Genomic DNA, 23,040 nt, shown 5'->3' on the forward strand with positions numbered 1-23,040 from the left:
AAATTAGTAATTATAAGCCTTTGTATATGCAACAATCAGTGTGTCAGTACTCACCAGTGTCCCCTTTCCTCTTTGAGGACTAGGTGAATGCATCACCTTTCCTATTACTGATGGTATGTTCTCTGTACTGCTCATAAAAGACACATTTGCTCTTAATTATTTTTGAGACAGTATTTAATATTTATGCTCTAATAGCAAACAGAAGTTCCCAACAGGGATTGAGGCCCTTTGCAGGAAGCACACATGCAAAGGAAATCTTTGCCCAAAAATACTGTTGCTGAAAGCACAGCTCCTGCAAGCTCATGAACTCCTGTTCATGAATCTCAAATGAGCTTCATACCGAGAATTTCATCATCCTCTTTGTAGAAAAGAGGCCTGTTTCACCCACTGCGTAGATACGCATATAGCCCAGATCACAGTCCTACTAATAAATGCATGTCTTTATAAGCACACCTGCTCTGGGGAGCAGGTGAACAAGGTTAGCATGTGTGCATTAATCAATAAGGAGAGTCAACAACAATTACCACAATTAAAGGTAAGGGAGGCAATACAGTAATTATACTATGCAGTGTGTTGCCTGAGAATCGAGTAAGTTTTTAGGTCTCCACATGTTCCATAAAACGCTGTCATCCAGTAATAACGAGCAGAGAACATCTGACGCATTTTGCTATTTATACAGCTATATACATCCATCATATTAGCACCGGTAACATCTGCCCGCCGTTCCGTACCTGGCTTGGTGCCCCAGCGTGAAACCTGTAACACCGCACACGCGTATTTTTAGCGTGTTTATGCTCCTTCTGCGACCGGGGGGCAGGGGGCTGGTTCCCCGGGGCAGCCCACCGCCGGGGGTTGTCGGGGGGATGCGGAGCCGGGGCGGGAGGATGCGACCCCTTCCCGCACCTGCTCGGCGCCCCCGGGGCGGGCGGAGGCGGCGGCACCACGTGTCGGGGCGGGGAGCGGCGGCGGGGCCGGGCCGGGCTCCGCCACCCCCAGCGCCGCAGCGGCAGCAGCGGCAGCAGCAAGGCGGGCGTAGCGCATCCCTCCGGCCCATGCCAGGTGCCCCTCCTCGGCTGCGCGGCGACTGAGGAGCCATGGGGCCCCTGCGGGAGAGCAGCAAGGTGAGGGGATGGGGATGGGGACGGAGGGGGCGGCAGGGATGGCTGCGGGGACCGAGGAGGGCAGGCAAACCCCGGCCCCCCCCCCCGCCCCTGGAGGGGCGGGGGGGGGACCGGGGTTTGCGTACCCCTGCCTCGAAGGTGGAAGGAGGAGGGCGCATCCGAGGGGGCCTTAACATCAAGGTGCCCCTTCCCGAGCAGGAGCAGAAGACGCAGCTGGAGAAGGAGGTGTCCCGCAGCCGCATCCCCCGCCTGGTCCTGCGGCCGCAGCAGAAGGTATCCCCCGCTTCCGAGTCGCCCTTTTCGGAGGAGGAGAGCCGGGAATTCAACCCGCCCAGTTCCTCCGGGGGTTCCGCCAGGACCGTCAGCAGTAACAGCTTCTGCTCAGGTATGGCAGACAGATATCCCCCCCGGCCCAGCCCTGCCCCTGGGGGTCATGGGGGGGGTCCCACCACGCCGAGCCCTGAGGCTTCGCGGTCACCCCCGGACGCAGCATCCCTGTATTGGGCTTGCGTCAGCATCCTGCTTTGCAGATGAAGAAGGGCAACCATTGATTTTTCCAGGGAAATCCAGTATCTGTTCTTTTAATACATGTCCGTAAGCGACACCAGATGTTTCCATTTCAAGTTCAGCTATCCGCTGCTAAAAAGCTGGTGGTTTTACTGCAGCACAAGAGTTGCCTTAAAAAGAAAGATTTGCCTTAAAAACTGCAGCATGGGTTTGAGGCATTTTGAAAAGCCCGTAATCAAAGGGTCTGTTAAACAGGGGAGCTGCTATTACGGGTATCAGACACAGGTCAGATACTGCATTTCCTTTTGGTTCTGTGACGATGATCTCTGTGCATTAATCGGAACAAAATATGCAGGTGAAGTTTTCACTGTCATATTGAATTGAGTTCTGTTTATTTGAGAATTCAGGCCACTCCTGAGAAGCATGTTGGCAGATGTGAGCTGCACATGATGTCTTCTCGACAGAGAGGGCAATGGCTGGGTGATACATCAGAAGTAAATTACTACTCCCCAACTGTAGACCACAAAAGTGTCACTTGCTTTTCAAAATAAGTATATGCCTTTATGTCGGGGACAACTTGAAACCAGATTTCTTTATATTAAATATTTGTTCTGTGTTGAGTGTAGCACAATTTAAGTGCCTCAGCTAGCCGTGAATGACTCAGATACCTACTAGTGGTGACTAACCTTTTAATTCAGTCAAACTCTTCACTACGTATGACATCATGCACTTGGATAACAGCACTGAGGGTCGCATCATGAACACCTTGGGCTCTATATGTGTGTGGTAATATGGAAGATATTTTGGTGACTAAACATTTGTTTTTAATGGCGTTTTGGAGAGCATAACATTCTCTGTCTAACTAAAAATCTGAATTATTACAAGTATTTTTGTAATAGTGAATATCAGAGCACGTTCCTAAACTTCCTTTTTGTTTATTCGTAAAGTATTCCAGTTACCAAAGATTTTCCTGGGAACAGCCAGAAACGCTCATATTTATCTCTGTCCTCACTATAGTGGATCAGATATTTTTTTCCAATTCTTTTAAGGAAAAGCAGTCTATTGGACACTGTGTACAAGAATGGTCAGTTTTCCTAGATGAGAAACACAATAGCTGTGTTTGAGCCTTGCTTGGATGGATTTTGCAATTCAGGCACAGCGGAATGATCTATTTGGTTATTGTTTAATGAACAATGCAGAGCATTAAGCAAACAACATACTGTTGTAAGAATGCTGAAGTCTTTTTCCCATGCCTTTGGGATCACTCTACCTTATCTGCTTGAGTTTGCGTGTTACAAAGAAGTAAAATCTTTTGAAGTTTTCTAGAAATATATTATTTTTATGATCTCTCCCAAATGGCTCCTTTTTATCCCGACTTTTTTTTTTCCCTGTGTGTTGACAAGCCTTTCATCCTGGTTGCTGACATTCCTTTTTATATCTTTTGGGTTTATACCATGTTCTTCAGATCTGCTCAACGCAGAGCTGCCAAATACCCTTGCTGTCCCACTGCACTATATATAAGCTGCCTTGAGTCTCAGCAGAGCTTTGTATTTACTCTGGGTGTGTCTGATCTTACAGCTTGATAGTTTTAAGGTGCCTTTCACAGAGATATTCAAGAGTGTGATGGTGGTCTCTTAACCTGCCTCTTATGCACAACTGCTTGTGTTTTTATTTCCTTTACTCATCAGTTATTCTTCCATGAATGCTGCGTTGATTTAGTTTGATTTTTTCCCATACTGAGAGCTTTGTGCTTCTCCAGCTGCCTGCAGCACCCATACAGGTATGCGCTACTCAGTTGGACCGCTGGGAGTCATCAAACCTTATGCAGCCAAGGATCAGCCAAGGCACTGCCCTCCATCCCAGTATGTGGGTTTGTTGTTGATAGGTTCAATGGGTTTTTCACCGTGGTGCAGGTATGACAACAGTCACTGACTTGACTTCCTCATTCCCTGACATTGCTTCCCTTTCTTCTAATTACGATCCTTCTTTATCATAGATAAAATTGAATCTTAGATTGAAATTCCCCAGTGGCTGCAGGTTCCTGTTTCTGGGGAGGGGTTGGCAAAGAACTGTGTGGAGAGGTGAGTGGAGGGGCTGCAGCCCCTAACTTGACTCTCCTGGTGCTTCATCTTAATTGAGAATTGGCATGTGCAGAAAGTGGATTTAAAATTAGCAATAAATTTGGAAAGGATGAGCAGATGAATAGTATTAATAGTAGTGTGATGCAGTATGAAAAAGCTCATGAGTGTTTGGATAAATGTATTTTTTGTAACTTCTTTGTAGCGTTAAACTCCAAAAGGTTCTTGATAAGCAGCAGACAGTGTGAATTGACCCCTGGAATAATTCCTTTCCTCTTTACCTTTCTCTTGACAAGTTGCTCTCTGCCTGTCTTCCTTTATCATTGACACCAAGTGGTCATAATGGGTGGATTTATTTTTCCCCCAGCAGAAATTATTTCCTCGTTTCCTCATCCATTTAAATAGTATTTCCTGGTTGATTCCCTAGAGCTTCTGAGGTTGTCCATTTTCTCTGTGTGCTTACAACGGTCACAACATATAAGTGAAAGCTTGGGTTTCTTCTTGCACTCTAAATGAGAGCAGCAGGGTCTTCTAGGTATCGTTAATGTTGGTTTAGGTAGGGGGAGCCTTTGGGAACCATGGCATTGCTGTGAGCATGGTGGCAACAGCAAAAAATACCACTTGGCAACAGATAAGAGGCCCTGTGTCTTAATGCTTAATTTCTTTTAAAGAAGTTGTTAGTTCTGGCTAAGTTTTAAATTTATGCGATCAGCTCCTTCTTTGTCTTATGTGATTTCATCAGACTCACTTGATGAGGCTGGTCAGTTATTTGCAATTGACTTTGTCAGTTTTGCTTTGTAAGTCCATATGAAACATGGCGAGACTGTTAGTTTTGCCTGTGATATTCCTGATGAAATGTGTTTTTAATACGCTTTGTTTCTGCCAAGTGAACGTGAATGCTCTCTGGATGTTGTGTAGGCAAGCTGAGCCTTTGTGTCAGTATTCACCATGCACAACCCTTCCTTAAAAATCTTACCGCATCTGGGGTCCTGTTTGTCATTTCTTATGGGAACACTTCTCTTCCTTCAGCCACTGCCCTTCTTTGGCTTGGATGTCAGCCACAGAACTCGTGTGATGTCAAACGATGAAAAAGCATTCTCCCAGAAGCTTCGTCTGGCTCAACTGCTACTGAGTGTTTGCACGAATCATGCGTGTTTTCCTCATAAGTTGCACTTGGTTGTGAAGTGGCTGCACACACTTACCTTGTCAGTTGGGTGGATAGTGCAATCTTAAACATCGTGAACAAATCATCTGCTCAGGGGTCCCTGGCAGAGTGGCTGCTGGGCTGCCTTTGGTAATTCCAGTTACAGGGTTTGCCTTGTAAGAAAGAAGATACTTAGGGTGGGGCATTATCCTTGATTTTTGTGTGCATGTCCTTTGATACCAAGCTAGTTGTATATTGGGTCGAAGGCAGCCTGGCCATGCTAAGCTCAGTAACAGTCTGTTAACTTTACATTTTTAAAGGAAGCTAATTTGGTTTTTACTTTTTTCTGGTTTCTGCCTCTGAATAGCTTTTTAAATTTCTCCTTATGAATAGGAAATTATTGCCCCCTTTATAATGATGCCCAAGCTTTCCTTCAGCCTTTCTTCAAGGGCCAGCTGCCTGAATTTCTGCAGGTAATGCAGCGGCACTTTGTTAACTGAGATGCAGCTTTGCAGGAAGCACTTGGGCATTTAATAATTGATTCAGCAAAAGACTCTGTGAGCCAGAGGACCTGTTTCATGCCCTTAGCAAACAATTTCTCCTTCCTCAGGTTTACCTGCAAATCACCTCTTTAACTAGAATGCATAGTACTATGGGCCACGAAAACCAGTAGTGTCTCTGTACATGAATGATTGTGACTCACTTCAACAAAGTTTTCAAACATAGGAGTTGAAGCTTCTTTTGCTTTTCCTTTCAAATTTCAAGATCTGGGTTCAATGCTTATTTTGTAAACTTCTCTTTTAAAACAGTAAAAAAGATTTTTTTAAAATCTTGTTGTTTAAATGCATGACACAATAAATATACAGTCATGGAATCATAAAAATATTTAGGTTGGAAAAGACCTTTAAGATCATAGAGTCCAACCATTAACCCAGCACTGCCAAGTCTGCCACTAAACCATATCCTTAAGTGCCACATCTGTGTGTCTTTTAAATACCTCCAGGAACACTGACTCAACCACTTCCCTGGGCAGCCTGTTCCAGTGCTTGACAAAATTTTTCCTAATATGCAATCTAACCCTCCCTGGCAGAAGTTGAGGCTGCTTCCTCTTGTCCTGTTGCTTGTTACTTGGGAGAAGAGGCCAACACTCGTGTGCCACCGTACTGCGGCTGCACTGTAAAGCCCTGGCATATGCACCCTGCAGCAGGAGTCTCAATGTTACTGTTCCCCGCTCACTTGCCCCTGTGCACAGTCCCCTTGAACTCAGAGATTGTTTTCCAGTTGGCCCAGCTGTCCATGGATGGTGGGGCTGAGTTCGTAGTGCATGTATCAAAAAAAGCATGTAGGCTTTAGGCAGGCTTATTAAAGTCCATGTGAATGTGTGGCTCGTATTGCTAGCCACAGACAAGAAGAAAAGGGTTGTACGGGTGTTACTGGACAAAAAGCTGCACCTTCTCACACTCGGGTAAATAATTTCTTCACTAGAGCATTGAAGTAGTTTGTATTGTAAATCAGTTAGCCTTGGAGGCTACACTATTGAAACGTGTCTACTTAAATATCTATTTCTGAATGGAAAAAGATAGAGGAAAACGTATTTTCAGTATTTTAACAAGTCAACAGATTGAGGCCAGAGAGTGAATGTAAATTACTGAAAATAATTACTCCTATTATCTGTGTGTGCGTGTGTGCATATACATGTATGTACATATATATGTATTATTATGGAAACAGAGAGTTCTTCCATTCTTCTTTCTTGTTATATGAAGAAGTATTTTGTTTAAGTAGTTCCTTACTGGTTTATTTGTATTTTTTTAGTCTGCATTACTGAATCAAAGAGATATCTTAAAAGTGCTCAAATATGTGATGCTGAAAGTTAGCTTCTCTTTCCTGCAGTCCTTGATGCTATGCTTTTCACAGCCTTTTGCCATTTTTTAAAACTTCAGGAGGTCTTTTCCAGTGCACTTGTTTGCAGCACTCTCTAAGGCAGTCGAGTAATCACTGTGATATTAATTTACAGAAACGTTGAAACAAAATCTGCTTTCAAAAATGCATCTGTGGCCTTTGCATAAGGGTGACACTGGTGACATGCTTCCTTTTCTCACTGCTGCTTCCCTGGAGAATTTCCTGCTGGGCTGCCTTATGTGCAATAATTTATTATTGCTTCATATTGTTAACCACCAGTTCTGTTTCTGTGGTGCAGAGAACTGTTCCAAACACGGAAATGAGAAAAGTGCCTAGGTACTAATGAGCAAAGTTTACTCATTCCTCAGTTTTGGGACTTTCACTGCGTCCTTTTCAACTTCACTATTTATTCCCTCTTGGTAAGTAACAATCCTTTTGTTCCTGTGCCGCACAACAACATCTGGAAGCCAAACTATTTGACCTTTTGAATGTTTGTTGTCACCTTTTTATGTATCTGTCAGCACTGTGAACCTTTAAAGCCTGACCTAGAGCCTCCTGAGGTCAGCAGAAGAGTTCCCGTTCTCTTTGGCACATTTTGGATGGTGTCCTGAGAACAGGCAGTACTTCATCCTTTCTAGTGCCCTGTTTATTGCAGCTTGCTGTGTACTATGGACTGAATTCTAAACTATATTGTGTCATTTCTTCGCCACCAATGTGTAATCTAATACTTTTGGATTTAAGTGCTTTTCATGCAATTTTCTATCAAATTGAATATTGTCATGCATATTGAAGAGTGTCACAATGTGTAGCAGGAATGAAACTTTAATCAGAAGTCTTTGATTTATTTTGTATTAAAAGATAATCTTGATGTTTTAAAATAAATTCTACATGACTTGTTTTAACCCTACATTTAAAGGATTAATATATGTCCTTGAAATTTTGGAAGAGTGTTTTGATGTGTATCTATCACCAAATATAGTGAGTGGGTTCTGTGGTGGTGCTAAGTGCCAGTCTGGGCTTGGGGACAGTTTAAAAAGAGACAAAAATGTATAAAATATATATGTATATTTATGCATATATGATAGAATATATGTAGTTTCCTTCCATTAGAAGATAAAATGTGCAACCTTATGAAGTGATTGTTGAAGCTGTGAGGTTCACAGTGGTTTGCTGTCAGCCATGGAGGCAGAGCTGTATGTGAACAAAGGAGTATAATATGTTGTACCATTTGAGGAAGAGCTACAAACTTCTGTGTTGTCTATTGAAGGTATTTAGTGCCAAAAATGGTACTTCAAGATTAGATAGAATACTTATAATTTCTTCCTTTGCTGCATAATGGAATTAAACACATAGAAACACACACAGAGAAACCCATCTATATATACACATATATTTCACATAATGTTAACATTAAATGGGTAATATTTCTTATACTGGATGTAATCAAGGCTCTCCCACCTGAGGTAGCAACAGTGAGGCCTACTAAAGTGCTTAAAAAACCCTACTGAACAACAAGATTCTCCTTTGTCTCTTTTTCAGACTCTTTCTTGTCCTCACCTTTAGTTAAAATTTTACTTTAAAATTTTCAAATAGGGTTCTGTTCTTTGTCATCTTAAGCCCCTTGTCCAAATGTTATCTGTGATGTGACATCAAAGCTCTATGAGCTGTGCTATTCCTAGTACTCTCAGTGCTCTCCTAGTAACAGTACTATTTTTGCTGATATTTTTGCTAGTAAGCCTTTACGCAATTGTTCTACAATACTAATACCATTAGTGGTGCGATACACGTAATGACAAAGCCAGTAAGCCACAATAACATAGTTCTTTTTACAGATGGTTTCCCAGAACTCATGTTGGTCCTGCTTGTTAGTGAGATGTTCAAATTGAAGGAAGATTAGTAGATTTGCTGCCAAAGTCAATTAAAATTTGGTGCTTCAGTGTAGCTTAGCTGTTGTTCAGTCAGATGTCAAGAGCAGATACCTTTAAGGACATGTTGATGAGAAATACTGCATTGTAAAAGATGCCTGAGCTGTAGGAGTGGACCAGTGCATCTTTTTTCTTCTTCCCCTCCCTCTCCTACATAATCTGAGCTGTCACTATTCATACCATGCTGTGGATGAGCAGAAGACCTCTTACTGAATTCAGTGAGCAACTTCCATACTAAATTTTCAGTAGTGACAGTTAATGGTCAGCCTGTGGAGTGTGATGGAAGCAAGGTCATAGGGGCTGGTGAGGAGCAGGTGTAAAAGTTACCTGTACATTAATGATAGGAACCTCAGCAAGTAACAAAAGGAGTTGAAGATGTTTAGTTTTGATTTTGCTTACCTCACTGCTTGGTTAGATTTTATGACTACAACATTAAAATCAATAGTTCCAGTTTGAAAGACTGACTGGGGAAAACAGGGTGGTTCCCAGTTGTGGAATATCTAAAAAATGTAAAAGAAAAGTATGATCTTTAAGCATGTCGGTTGTGCAGGACCTTTGGAGATCATTTCATGCAGCCTCCTGTTTGAAGCACGACTGTTTCCAGCACTGTCACATCAGCCATGGCTTTCTCTATCAGAGTCTAGAAAACCTTCAAGGACAAGAGTTTGCACAGCCTCTCTAGGTGACCTCGGGGAGTGGTGGAGCTGCCAGCCTGCCTTCATTCACAGGCAAAATGGAGCGTAGTTAATTCGAGTTCTGTCTGCAGAGACATGGAGATTAAATGTGGAATTAATTTGCTTAGCGGGATTTTGTATAAGTATGCCTCCTCTCTTTTCCTGACAGGGCTATAGTTTTTGTTGCTCTTCTGCTCTGGTTTAGTGTGCTTAACTCCTGGTAAGACACTTGCCTCATAAGCACATGATATTCTCATGAATTTTATTGAATACCAACCCAAACCAATCTTAAAATAGCTGTAAAATGAGTTTAGAGTTCATCAAAAGGACCTAAACTAGTAGCATTTTTAGGACTCCACTTTTACTAAAGTTAACTAATGATTACTTTTTTCAGCAGTCTGTGATTTTGCAGGTTTTCAGGTGACAAATTGATAATAGCAAATTACTAACCTCATAAACTACATAAAATCAGCTATTGGAATGGCTGCAGTAAAAATGAAATTGTTTAGTACAAACAGGAGCTGAGGAGAATATTCACATTCTTGCTTTAAGCTGTGCTCCCTAAATCATTGCTGGGCAGGTGAGGGTACCTCCAGAGGGCCAGTCAGTGTTGTGATGAGGTAGGAGTTGGACTCCTACCTGTTGAGAGCCTCATGGTGTGGGTGTGAATATGCTCCACTTCTGCCTTTCTATGTGTACTACTCATTTTGTACTATTATGTTTCATCCTGCTGCTTTTATGGTGTTACCTGGCTGTTCCAGAATGATACTGTGGATCTCCTATCAGCAATGTTTTCTGACTGGGTGGAGAGCCCTTACACCTCACTGCTTCAGCTGTCCAAATCAGAACGGTGATTGTGCTTATCCATGGAGAGAGGTGAGATCCTCCAAACAGTGACTCAGAGGAGTGGGATGACTTAGCCTGAATTAGGTTGTCGTTCTGACTCACTTTCCAGAGGAGCTTCTTTCTCTCCATTTAATACAGCAAGAGCCTTACAGGTGGAAGCTAGATGATGTATTCCCTTTCATGTCTGTCAGCAACTTTCATTAATACATAAAACACCCCTGTGCTACAAGACTGGTGATGAAAAGAAGACCAAAGAAACATGTAGGGGGTTAAAAAATGTGGAGCGGATGGGCAGATTGGGAGGTTCTCCTAAAAAAAATAATCTGAAATGCCCTTGCTGGTACCCTCACCATCAATAACCAGCTCACAGTGCACCATCCTGGCAAAGCCATGGTTACCCAGACTGACAGATCCTGGGATGAATAGAAAGGGAACCTTCAGGTAAAAGTCAGGAAACTTGTTTTGCCTTGGTACACTGAATATTTAAAAGTTCATTAGAGGTCCATGTTTAATTCTGGAATCCACATTTGTTAGTAGAAATGCAGAGTATGTACAGCCTGAACGTTGGTCAGGGGAACCTTAAGAAATGGAAGTGGGACAGTGGAATAGGGGTCAGGTGGTGGGGGTGGACAGTTCAGATTCATAAAAGTGCATAGCTCAATCTGGCAGCTGGGAGGGAAAGTATAAATAAGTCAGCAGTTCCTCAGCAAGAGCATCATTAATTATTTTGATTCACTATATAAGGACGTTGTATATTTGGTATTTCTTGAAGCCTTTAGGAAAAGGCAGTATTTTTCTAAAGGAGGTTCTGAGACATGTTCCAGTGAAACTTCTAAAGCCTCTGTGCCCAGAAAATGAGAGAAAATCAAGTCACAATGTATGGCCTTAAAGTCTACGAGAACAATGTTTTTGTCAGTTGTTAAGAGTATTACTATCTTTAACACTGTTGTTTATACTTTACTATTTGAAAGCTGGTTAGTGCATGCAGATGTCAGAGTGCTCTGAGCAGCTTTCCCAGTTGTTTGTACAAGGAGAGCCTGCCCAGTGCTCGGCTTTGAAACTTGGCAGGCACGTCTGGTCTGGGAGAGGGGCTGGACACAGAGCTTCAGTGATGAAATCCGGCTGATGTTCAAAGGGAAAACCTACTCCCAGAACACTCTGAGGCAGCCAATGTGATAAAAGACACCATGAATATGGCTAAGAAAGCAGTGAAAGTTGTGTGTAATAAATTTACATTTTTCCCTCTTGTGCAAGTAAATAATACAGATGACATCAGTAGTATGGACATTCACAGCTATTTGCCAGCTTTCTCTCTTCCATCTCCCTGATGCTCACGTGCCTGAGAAGCTGAATCAGGTCTGTCTATATTCCTGAGAAGTCTGGACCTGAAATCCTTCCTGGGGCAAAACTCTTGCTGAGTTACAGGACTGAATCCTTAACTGACCTTGCTGAAAACTACATTCACACCATGTCTGCAGCAGAAAGTGAATCCCATTGTGGGCTCATCTGCTCCGGCTACCCCATTGCCTACTTTGGAGATAGATTCCTTATCGTGGCCCATTTCTGGGCAGATGAAGGTCACCTCCTTCTGTCAGAGCTGTCAGCAGGTGTTTGGAGGAGCCTGCAGGTCTGCAGGAAATACTGAGCCCAGCTGCCGCAAACGCATCCTTCCTCTGGTGAGTGAGATGCAGAGGTGGTTGCTGCAGCGGTGAGCGGGGCAGACAGTCGGGCTGTCTGTGGGATGGAGGGGGCATCCCCTGGATGTGCAGTCAGGGCCCACAGGGCGGTGTGCTGCTCATCTGTGGGTAGTTCAGCTGCAAAATTAAATACAATTAAATAGCATGTTAAGGCTTCGGTAGCAGGGAAGAATGAAGATAAGTGCAAGCAATTTGGTTTGCACTGAGCAGTTGGATGGAACCTCAGTGTTCACCAGGACTTCTCCTTGTGCCAGAACAGTGAGTTGCAGATCTGGTGGGAGGTGGATCCCCTCAGTGTACAGCAAAGCTTTGTTTGCATTTGGTCATGAGCACCAGTATTTTGTATGCAGCTGTTCTGTTCTGTGGTAGTAAACATTTTGACTTCAAAAGGCTGACACAGAAAAATGTTTCTCTGCAGCTTGCCCTAGATTTGGAAAATTTATAATTTTGTTCACATTTCTGGCTAATACTAGGTAGAAGGAGTAGAAGTTATACATTACATTAAAAATAACAAATGAATAGAGGAGAGAGAGTACAATAAAATCATTAATTTACTTCAGCTCGAGTGGGAATGCTTACCTGGTTATTGGTGTGTCTAAAGGTCACAGGGGATATGAGTGGAGAACAGCTGTTCTTCTTTGTGTCAGGCTCATTTGTTCCTTTAATAAATGCCCCATTGCAATGAAAGCTGAAGTCCTTAAGGGATGACATGAGGATATGTAGATATGACATAAACTGATCATATAGTGTCACCAGTGTGGTATCAGAGGTAATGGTGGGGGGATGGTAATTAAAGTATTTTTTAAATGCTATTTTTGTATGCTTTCTCTAGCTAGCCTATTCCCTTATTGCAGTGAGTTTTTGGTTTTTTTAATGCCCTAATTCTTAACGCTTTTAGTTTAGTTCTTTCCTTGTTTAGAGGTTCTATCAGCTCCTGAGGTTCTTCCAGGTAGCACCTCTATAGTTTTGGGAGTTATTTTTACATAAAGTCTCCCATATAAAACACATCTGTGAGGTGTGCAAAACCTGTGCAGATCTTACAATGATTTTATTGGTGGAGAGACGGAGTAAATAGTTGTTTCTTGTCTTTTTTTAAAAAAAAAAAAACAAAACACAATGTTTTGAAATTAATGCCACATAGAGAAACTTCTAAACAATTAAAAATAAACTGCATGAACCTTAACTTTTTCCTGAATATATTTGATTATAAATGTTTGTGTGCTTCCAAAGAGAAGATGCTTTGGATATAGCTGAAGGAGCTGCTTAAATGCAATTCAGTAACTGACTCAGCTGTGCAGATCCACTGCCCTGTAGGTAGCATTCACTCGCCCTGCAGAACAGACTCTGAACCCCTGAGAAAAGGAAATGGGCGCTGGTCTGGGAGGAAATTGCTGCCTTCTCTCTTCTGTGCCTTGAGTTATATTGCAATGTTGATGGAAATGGAAAGGACAAAAAGTAAACTAAAATCATGTGAGCAACAATCCTGCTTTAGTCAGGATGAATGTGGGGATGGGCTGAAAAACTTATTAGTGGTTTTCGCTTTCCTGGTATATTTCTAGGGACTAATTCTGCGTTGCAGAAGGCAGCAGTGTGATGGCAAAAGGCTTGTAGGATTAATTGAGCTGATCTGAAGGAATGAAATATGATTAAACTGGATTAGGTTATTTGCACCATTACTGCCCTTTGTGCCTTGGGAGGTAATTCTGGCAGAAGGCTAGGCTGCCCTCGTGGCTTGGCATCATGTCTGGCACTTCGCAGGAGCCTGGGCAGCAGCGCTTCAGGCTGCTGTTAAGTGCTAATGCATGTAACATGCCTTGGACGGTCAACACCTAGAGGTACTTTGCTCAGCATTGGAGGCAGGACATGGAGAAATGAGAAGCAGAACATCGGAACAAATAGGTGAGGGCAGAGTAATTGGCCAGGCATGAAGGAAAACTGGTTCACAGGAAAGCATGAGGTTCTTCTGCTGTACTGGGGGAGCAGTAGTTAACACTAGCAAAAGCTTCTCTTTCCTGCAGAAGGCAGGCAGGTGGGTAGGGGGTTAGATAGTTGTGGGGTACCCCTTTTGTCTCATAAATGCACAGTCACATACTGACTTTTTAAACAATCTGCCCATGCAAAGCTCATTGCAGGATCAGACTTGACGTGTATTACGAACAGGGTGGAAGCGGTAAGTGCAATATGGTCATGCAAATTATTTGGCTCAGTTACAGGTACCTCTGAGTTTCGTGTTAGGTAAAGATAATGCACTGGGAGAAGAGGGCAAATGCATAATGAAGATGGCAATTTTCATTTTGTCCTGGGAAAGAGCAAACAATTACATTTCTCCAGGAGAGTAAATATTCGAGGTTTCCCCGTGTCAGATTAGCCTGTTTGGTTTTGTTGTGTATCTCTAAAACCACCATGACTTTTAGGGGAGCTGTGATTACTCAAGATTACAGGAGATGTGACTAGATGAAGGGGATGCTTAATATGTGGATTGCACCTGGGCTCAGACTTCTTGCTTTGCATTTAATTGTTAAGAGCTGGAGTGTTTGTATTCCTGGAGGCCAGGAACGCAGGTCTGTTCCCGAGGTGACTGCTGATGCCATGAAGCGCTGGTGTGGCCCCAGAGGAATTTGGCTTTAAACAAAAGCAGTGTGTGCATAGCACACCCTCTTCAGAACGAGGTACCTCACAGCCACTTGTCAAGAATGGAAGAGCTCTGTGATTGTGGTTGCTTTAAAAGGAAAAACAATTTTGAGAAACCTTTATTAATTCCAGTTAAATGACAGTCCTGACTTTGTGCGTATGGACTGTTGGTCGTTCTCTTTTTGTTCAGATAAAAATATATCTGGAAGGAGAGCACGAGGCCCATGCTTGCTTTTCATCTCGTGTGCACTACACAAGCCATCTTTCTGTCTCATATGCAATCCTTCATGCTGTAATATTCCCTAGCCTAGCTAAGCCAGAATTTATTCTAGATCTGAGTTTTCATTATGTAGCCCCCGCTTTTGTATTTTGTCGGACTTAGTGAAACAAGCACTTGCCATTTTAGTCTGCCAGAAGGTATTTGGGACTTCTTCACAAAATGGGAGAAACTAGTAACTTTTCACCAGGTTTCAGAGCCAAGGTTGTGCCTATCAGGCAACTGACTGTAAACAGTTGCAGTCCAAACACTTTTTTTTTTAAATTCTGCTAACGTTCATGTTTTTATTAGTTAGAAAGTTTGATGTTTTCCCTTATCTTTTCAGATGACACTGGCTGCCCTAGTAGCCAGTCAGTATCTCCAGTTAAGACTCCTTCTGATGCTGGAAACAGCCCCATCAGTTTTTGCAATGGTAGTGATGGAGACTTCTCCAGGAAGAAATTCAGTCCAGGGACAATGAGTGAAGGGAACCCACAGCTGGCTCGATATAAGAAGGAGACAAAAACAAGCCTTGTAAAGCCCGGTGAGTATAGTGTAGTTTCTTTCATTTCTTCAATTACACTTTCTAATTAAATAGTACATCTGTAGGTGTCTACATACATTGTTGTGCTGCCTGTGATACCATTAATGCTGATAGCAAATAAAAAAAATTAAATAGCTGGGTTCTTTCTGTGGAGCCACCTGCAAAATTTGAAAACACTATCAGTATTAGTGTTTTCATGGAAATATAATTAATTGATGTCTTCACTTTCTTTTGTGAGGCTCAATGGTGATGTCAAATAACTGAAATGGATTTTATCCTCTTTCATGATAATTGCACACATATTTCACTGGCCAAAGATAAATGACTCTTACCATCAAAGCAAAGAATTATAGTCTGCTGATGCTGTTAGATTTATTGTTGGATCCTGCCTAAAGTTCACACTGCCAGGCTGTGATAGCTCTGGGATGCAACATGTCAAACTAAGGCAAGATAACAGGCAGCCTGCATGTGGGGGTTAGGCAGATTTAGAGCCATGCTGCACTGGCTGAATCAAGAGCATGTCTCCCAGTGCCTCAGGCAAATGGGCCACCTCAGGCCATCAACTGAAACATCACCTGCTTGTCACACGTCCAAGACTAAATATCCTGGTGTGTCATTGACTGTTTTATATATATAAAATATATATATATGTTATAAATGTTTTAATGAGTAGATATAAAATATTTTTGTGATTCATGTGCAGGCAGCTCTTGATTACAGATGGTCAGGATATTTGTGCTGTTATTTAATTAATCGTGGAGACAGAGAGGGTTTTGACCCTGGACAGACCCAGCAGCATGGTTTATGAGCTCAGGTACCTCCTGGCTATACTGTTTCCAGAGTCATTTTACCTCTGGAAGCAATTTAGATACTTCCATGAGGAGCCAGCTCAGATTTGACAGCACCACATTTAATCCAGAAATAGTAGAGAATCTGTTACAAAAACTCCTCACTGGCTTGGTCACTGAAAAGGCTGATTAAATCTGACTTACCACTATCCCTGCAAGTTCTTCAGCTCAGTTCATAGCACTGTGTTAGTTGAGTGTACCCAGTCTCCCGTTGCTCTGCATAATGGATGATAGATAATGTTTTTTATCTAGTTTTGTTTTCTGTTCCATTAAAAGCAAGGAACCTAATGCAGGCAGAGTGTGGTGAATGTGCAAATGGCAGTCAAACCTGCAGCCGTGGCTACCGCAGCCATTTTGTATGTGAATATGGATGTAGCTTAGCAAAATGTGGATAAAGAATTTTTTTTTCTGCTGAAGAGTCCTATACACATGGAAAACTGTTATGCACGTTTCAATAAATTACTTCATTGTTTTCGATGGTTACACTTAGATTTACCTATAATATCAAGTCATTAGCCTTTTGCAGTAATAGTCAGATGTCATCTTCATTTTAGTTGATGGTATTATTTCAAATCTTCGAACAGACTTAGTTTAGGTATTTAGGTATTCTTGTAGGCAGGCCATTCTGTAGCTCTGGATACCCCTGCACTGATTGATCTGTAAGGTTGGAAAACTTGTCTCAATACTTCAAGCGTATTGCTCCTGAGATCCATCAGAACTCTGAGAACAGCAACTAGGTCTGATTTACAGAGTACTTCTATGTTTCTCCTGCCAAATATGTCACCCTTTTTTGGTGGAAGGTTGTCAAAAACCACATGGTAGTCAGTGTGAGAGCCAACATAGGTGAGGGACATGCTTGAATGGAGAGCGTGCCAGGGGACAGCTGGGGTTCATCTTTATCACTGTTGGCCACAGGGATTAATGTAATTCTTTCCCATTGCTATCTCTTGGCTTCAGGTAGATCCAGTCTCTTCTCCATGACCTACTTGCGCTTGAATTTCTGGTGACTAAGTCAGGAAGATCTAGCCCTTGTGCAAAGAGGAGGCATCATCATGTAGCAAAACATGCATGGAGTAACAGGGGAGCAGTAGAAGGGAAGTGGGATGTGGGAGGAGAATAACAGCAATGTGTCCTTGTCATACATAACCTAGTTCTGCATACAGCTGGATATCTCAAGCTACAGTGCAAAAGGAGTTGTACATAATATATTTCTGTCTACCAGAAGCCCTTACTGATTTATGGAGATAATCTCTACTCATATTTATCTGAAATGTCATGTCATAATGACTACATAGCAGGAACCAGACATGGGAGACAAAAATCCAGCCCACCACTATCTTTTACAGACTGTGTCCTGTGCTACATTTTTGTAGGCAACTACATCAGTCAGTGTGCACCTTCAAAATGCCTGTCATTTTGCTGGAAATTTATCTGTTTCCAGGATTGTTTTCTTGGAACATGCTGAATCTCAGAAGTAACACTCACACAAATATTTAGATAATTCAGGAAATGTCAGAGTGGGATAGCACTGAGAATGAACCCTGGGATGGTTTTAGATTGTTCCCAAGCTCCAGTGCTTTTCTGCTACTCAAGCAACATCACATCATCTTTCTTTTCTATGCTTCAAAATATGAAATACAACATAGCTTGTCTTTCTATAACAGCCTAAGGCATTGTTATATGGATCTAGGTCATCTTCATCTCTTGAAGTATTAACAAAGTAGATTTGGATATCATTCATAATTTATGTTGTTTGCATAGTGAACCATACTTAATCCTGAAATGCATTATCACTGCATCTTGCTAAACCTCTGAAAGATTTATAATCATCAGGAAATTATTCATTTGGGATAGTTGGTAATGGGTTTTGTTGTGCATTAAATCTGAATCACAGTGGTGTTATAGGTGAATTTGGCATAAAATCTGTGCCTGCTTTCCCAGGAAAGAATGGAGAGGATAAGGAACATTAAGGAAGATATATAACATCCACTCCAGTTACAAGCCTTTTAATTTCAGAATTTTAGAAGTTGTTCCTTCTTTTGGATGTGATTCATCTATGCAATATTAAAAGCAATAGAAAATGTGTTGTAGCAAATGCCCTCGCAAAAAGGCACAAACTGCTTAATTAACACTACTCTTAGTTTTGTGTGAAGACACTGTGCTGAATCCTACAGTTTCTGTAATTGAATAAACAGGAGCATAAAAATTTCTACATATTCATGTTCTTGGTGAACTCCTTCTGCAAAGATGCATCCTGAATTCCTCCTGCTTGTGTCCACATCTTCTTGAGGATAGTGGGAACTATTTTTCTTGCTTTGATAGCCTTTCTCATCTCATTTTTTGACTTCCATTAGAATGCTTAGTGCAAAGATTCGAAATCTAGATCTGCAAGCTGCAAAGTACTGATAAACTTCCAAAGACATGTAGATAAAGAAGGGAATCTTGGGCAAGAGTTGTGTCAATAACTTCTAAAGGCTTGCCTGTTTAAAGTAACAGAGATGTACTTGTATTTACATCTCTGTGAGCATCGTAATTTGAGAAGGGCTGATCAGCTGGTGCCATTCAGTATTTCTGCCAAAAGTTCTGGTCTTTCTTCTTGCTTTTGGTGTCATGGGTGCACTTGGGATAGTTTACTGAATGAGCTGAGCTTACCATTGGAGCTGTCTCTCAGAGCCTGTGGAATTACTGAAGTTTCACGTAGAATTATTAAGACTTAAGATTAAGACTGTCCCAGACTTACTCATTTTGCACCTTCAAGAGTCTGCAAAGTAGAGTTGTGAGCAGCACTGCATGAAAGGAGACCTAGGTGAGCCACAGTAAGGTTCATCTCCCAAACCTTGTAGAGATGGGCTGGCTGGCTGTCATTCACAGCTCAATTCAGTAATAACCATTCCAGGTAGCAGCAGACTATGCAAAAGAAGTTATTCTTTTTCACTGCTGATAAAACAACTGGCTATCTGTTACAAATCTGGCTAAAATAGTAACATTTTGGATTACAGTGTGGTTGAACTGCTATGACATATTTCAAGAAGGGTGGTCTTGAGAATTCAAATATTAAAACGTTGTTCTGTTTCAATTAATGGTAAAACCTCAGAGGCTTTCACCACACAGAATACCTATGTCTGTTGGACAATATGCAATGAGCACAAATTGAAAAACATGAAATTACATCTAAACACAAGAAAAGATTTTTTTTTTTTTTTTTACTGTGACGGTGGTCAGACACTGGCACAGGTTGCCTGGAGAAGCTGGAGAATCTCCATCCATGGAGATTCAGAACTCATCTGGACATGGTCCTGGGCAGCCTGCTTCAGGAAGTTGTACTATGTGGCCCCAAGAGATCCCTTCCACCCCCAGCAGTTCTGTGATTACTGCCCTATCTTTCATGTTCATGTACTGCCATTTCATTTATAATGAGTTCATAGAAATTAAGTTATTAAAAAAGTAACTTTTAACAATTGCTATTCAATTAAAAATGTCATTTAACTTTGAGTCTTAGTAAGTAACATTGTACCCAGCATGTGTTGCCAGTATGATTTTTTTCTACTTCTTTCTATTTTTCTTGACAGTGAATCCATCAAGTCATGGGTGAATGAGCCTTGGGGTAGGATGTCCCAATCTGCACAGATTAATCTTTGAAGCCTTTAGAACTCTTAGGAGTTTTAGGAGAGACAGGTAGGGCAGACTGTATGGGCCTTAAATTGGTTGTGACTGCTCAGTAGGTGCAGGTCCTTTTTTAATCAGCATTGGAGCTGCTGATGGTGAACAAAAAGGAGGTAAGGGAAACGATCCTGGGTAATTGGGAATATTCTGGTTAGAGCTAAATAAGATAAACAAATCAGAGAGGAAATGCAAGTGTTGGCTGCAAACTATGTCTAGCTCTTAAAAATGTCTAGCTGTTAAAACATAATGTTCTTCCTACTGTTCTATTTTATTATTATTTATTGTCCTGTGTGTGAAGATTACATTCCCAAATGCCCAGGAACTTATTCTTGGGGGCACCCTGTGCAAGCAGAGAGTAGTGGCTGGTTAATCCATTACTGTAAAATTAGCAGTTAAGTTTATCCATATTGCTGCTTTACTTTCATATGTGTCTGTATTCTAGAGGCAGTCACTTTGGTTATTTTAAAAACGAAACAACAACAACAAAAAAAAGACAGATTATATTACTGACATCTGGCTGTATGATTTTACAGCTCTTTTGTCAGTTTGCTCCCTCTCTTCAGTATGACTGTGTAGAAATAATACTGGCTGACTCTGATATATATATGTATGTATGTGCTTCACCTGAAAAAGAGACAAGTTGGTAAGTTCTGTGAGAGAATTGTCTTAGAGGTAATTCAGGAAATACGCTTCACTCTCAAGAGCTTCACTTTTCTGATTGCAGAAGAATGCAATGATAGGACTTGGTTTTATCTTGAGAAAGCTGATAAAATATTAGAAAAGACATGTTTTACTGGTGCATTTATCCAAGAATATTGTATCTTGTATTTGCAGGGCTTCTGTTCATTCTCTGTACTGAATTTCTGTAAGCAGTGGGAGAAGATAATGGAACTGTTGTCCCCGTTGTTCAGGAACAATGGTACAGAATACAAAACCCAACATGTTAACTTGAATAGGTCCTATGGCATGCAAAGAGATTCATTGTTCTTTATAACTACTAGTTGGTACTTCTACCTCTTATGTTGAAACACTTTTTTAAATGCTGGTGGTGTACTATGTATTCTAACACAAAGTCACACTGTTTGGTTGTTTAAAAAACAGACAATGGAAAACCTGATTACTGAAATCAATTGGTGGCTTGATTTTAAAGGCAGAATCACACAAAGGTGAGAGCACTGAGAAGACTGGTGGCCTCTGTAATGTATCTCTCTTTTTGCTATGACTTACTTAGCAGTACATTATAACCCACATTCCAAAACTGCACCTTTTTGGAGAGAACAAGGGTATGTCAAAAAGCATATAACCCGGTTACAAATACAGGTTTTAATCAGAGTACACCATGTTCCCATCCTGCAATTACTCATAACCTTACTGGTGCAGTGAGACTGAAAAATTCATGCTTCCATTCCTGGGAATGTTCAGATGATTAAATATGTGACTGGTGTCATTTGCATATGAATATGAAATTAAGAAATTAGCTACACCTGGTTCAGTGTACTTTAAATAATTGGTCATAGAACAAAATAAATGTTCTGAAGGTGGGCCAAGGAAGTAAGTTGGTAGCAAACGATGGAGGATCTTGCCTATGACCGTAAGTTCTCCATATATTTGTTGGGTTTTTTTACTTCCTTGAAGTATTTGAATTAATAATAAGTAATCTCCTGATGTTGGCATGTTTATTGATAACTGTAGAGCATAACTCCTCTGAGGGGTGCAGAGGAACTTGCCGGTAAAAAGAGGAAAAGCAAAAGCCCTGGTTCCCTGAGTAGCTTAAAGCAGCTGAGGATGGCTTTAACGTAAGCATTAGATTTTTAGAGCAGCTCGATATTTGGCAGAAAGCAGATACACAGTGGTCTATTACTTGTGCTTCTGGAAGGCTTTCCATCTGGTTTTTAAAACATCACCCTGACAATAAAAAGGGAGGAAGCACTTGAGCATGTGCCATCTTTCTCAGATGTAAGCACATGCTTCAAATGCTTCATATCTGTCCCACACCCGAGAGCAGCCAACATAACCATCCAGACATTCACATCCAATGGTATACAACATTTATTTCCTGTATGGTTTTAATCTCACTCTTTTCCCTTTCTAATATGTGCACTTCATAATTTTATTTGGGACAATAAAGTTTCTAAGGTCTTTCCTAACACAGAGTCTAACGAATACAGTTGTGGCAGTTTTCAACTGTATTCCTTTTTCTCATTTACTTTCACTTTGCTTCCTTCTCTTCACCTTTCCTTCTGAGCCCATACAAAATAGCCGCTGCTGAGTTTTCAAAATAAAAATGTTTCCGGATAATAATTCTGTATGCACTGAGAACTCCTGCATATTTTACTGGTGGGATCCACTTTAATTTCACGTCTGTTGCTATGGAGCTGTGTAGATTTGTTTGCTTGACCTGCCAGCACAGGGAGTTATTAAGGATTCTATCACCATGGGTACTGGAGGACCGGGGTGTGCTTCACAGGGAGATGAACATGCACGTCTCGCCTTCCAGGAGCAAGGATGCTATGTCTGGGTTCAAGCCCATGCTATCCTCAAAGCTTGCATCCTAGAATTGGGCATGGGCATCTCTCTGCAAAGGTTTGGTCTGTTGTAGCAGTCAGTGCTGTGAGGTCTGGTGGATGGTGGTGGGGTGGAGGTTGCTGTTGGGGGGTCCATTATTTGCAGAGCCCAGCTCTCCCCACATGCTTCAGAATGTCTGCGTCCCTGTAGCAGTTTTAGCATGGTCCTTCCCGGTTGGGTCAATGGACCCAGTGCAGCCAGTAGATCACATTGGAGCTCTTCTGTCTGGCATGAATCCCTTGGGTTTTGTGATTCAGAAGAGATGACACTTGAACCTACAGGTCTCCTTGGACAACCTTCAGGAGCTGTGGACTGCAGATGGGGACTGGCTCTATTCCTCTGGTCTGGTGACTGGTCCCATTGCTCACAGGAGGCGGAACAGCTTTAGCAGGTGAACCTGCCATTTCCCTTCTGGGGATTACAGGAGCTGTTTCAGAGGTGAGTGAGGTGTGAATTCATGGTCTTGAGCCAAGCTGGATAGAGCAGAGATGGCCTGTGATTTATCTGACCTCAATTCCATACCAGTGTAGTAGTTGTAATTGTCTCCACCTGCACAAGTGCACTGAGGTCCTGTTTTGTTTTAAAGGAGATATAACAAATAAAATCGGTTACTCTAATCTAGTGTGCCATCTTTCTGAC

At 41.7% G+C, this 23,040-nt stretch overlaps 1 protein-coding gene across 3 annotated transcripts in view; it reads left to right on the forward strand.

Annotated features, from left to right (window-relative positions):
• The first annotated feature begins 968 nt into the window (after positions 1–968).
• Positions 969–23,040, forward strand: part of SYBU (syntabulin) — a 41,408-nt gene continuing 19,336 nt past the window's right edge. Inside the window, exons 1-3 of one of the 3 annotated variants that reach the window (XM_055704637.1) lie at positions 969–1,121; positions 1,320–1,506; positions 15,128–15,325. In XM_055704637.1, the coding sequence (XP_055560612.1) occupies positions 1,095–1,121; positions 1,320–1,506; positions 15,128–15,325 (412 nt within the window). In that variant the 5' untranslated portion in view covers positions 969–1,094. The remainder of the gene's footprint in view (positions 1,122–1,319; positions 1,507–15,127; positions 15,326–23,040) is intronic. The other 2 variants (XM_055704639.1, XM_055704638.1) reach the window with 2 other exon arrangements.

This window comes from Falco cherrug, chromosome 3 (assembly GCF_023634085.1).
Source record: "Falco cherrug isolate bFalChe1 chromosome 3, bFalChe1.pri, whole genome shotgun sequence".
Taxonomy (NCBI): domain Eukaryota; kingdom Metazoa; phylum Chordata; class Aves; order Falconiformes; family Falconidae; genus Falco; species Falco cherrug.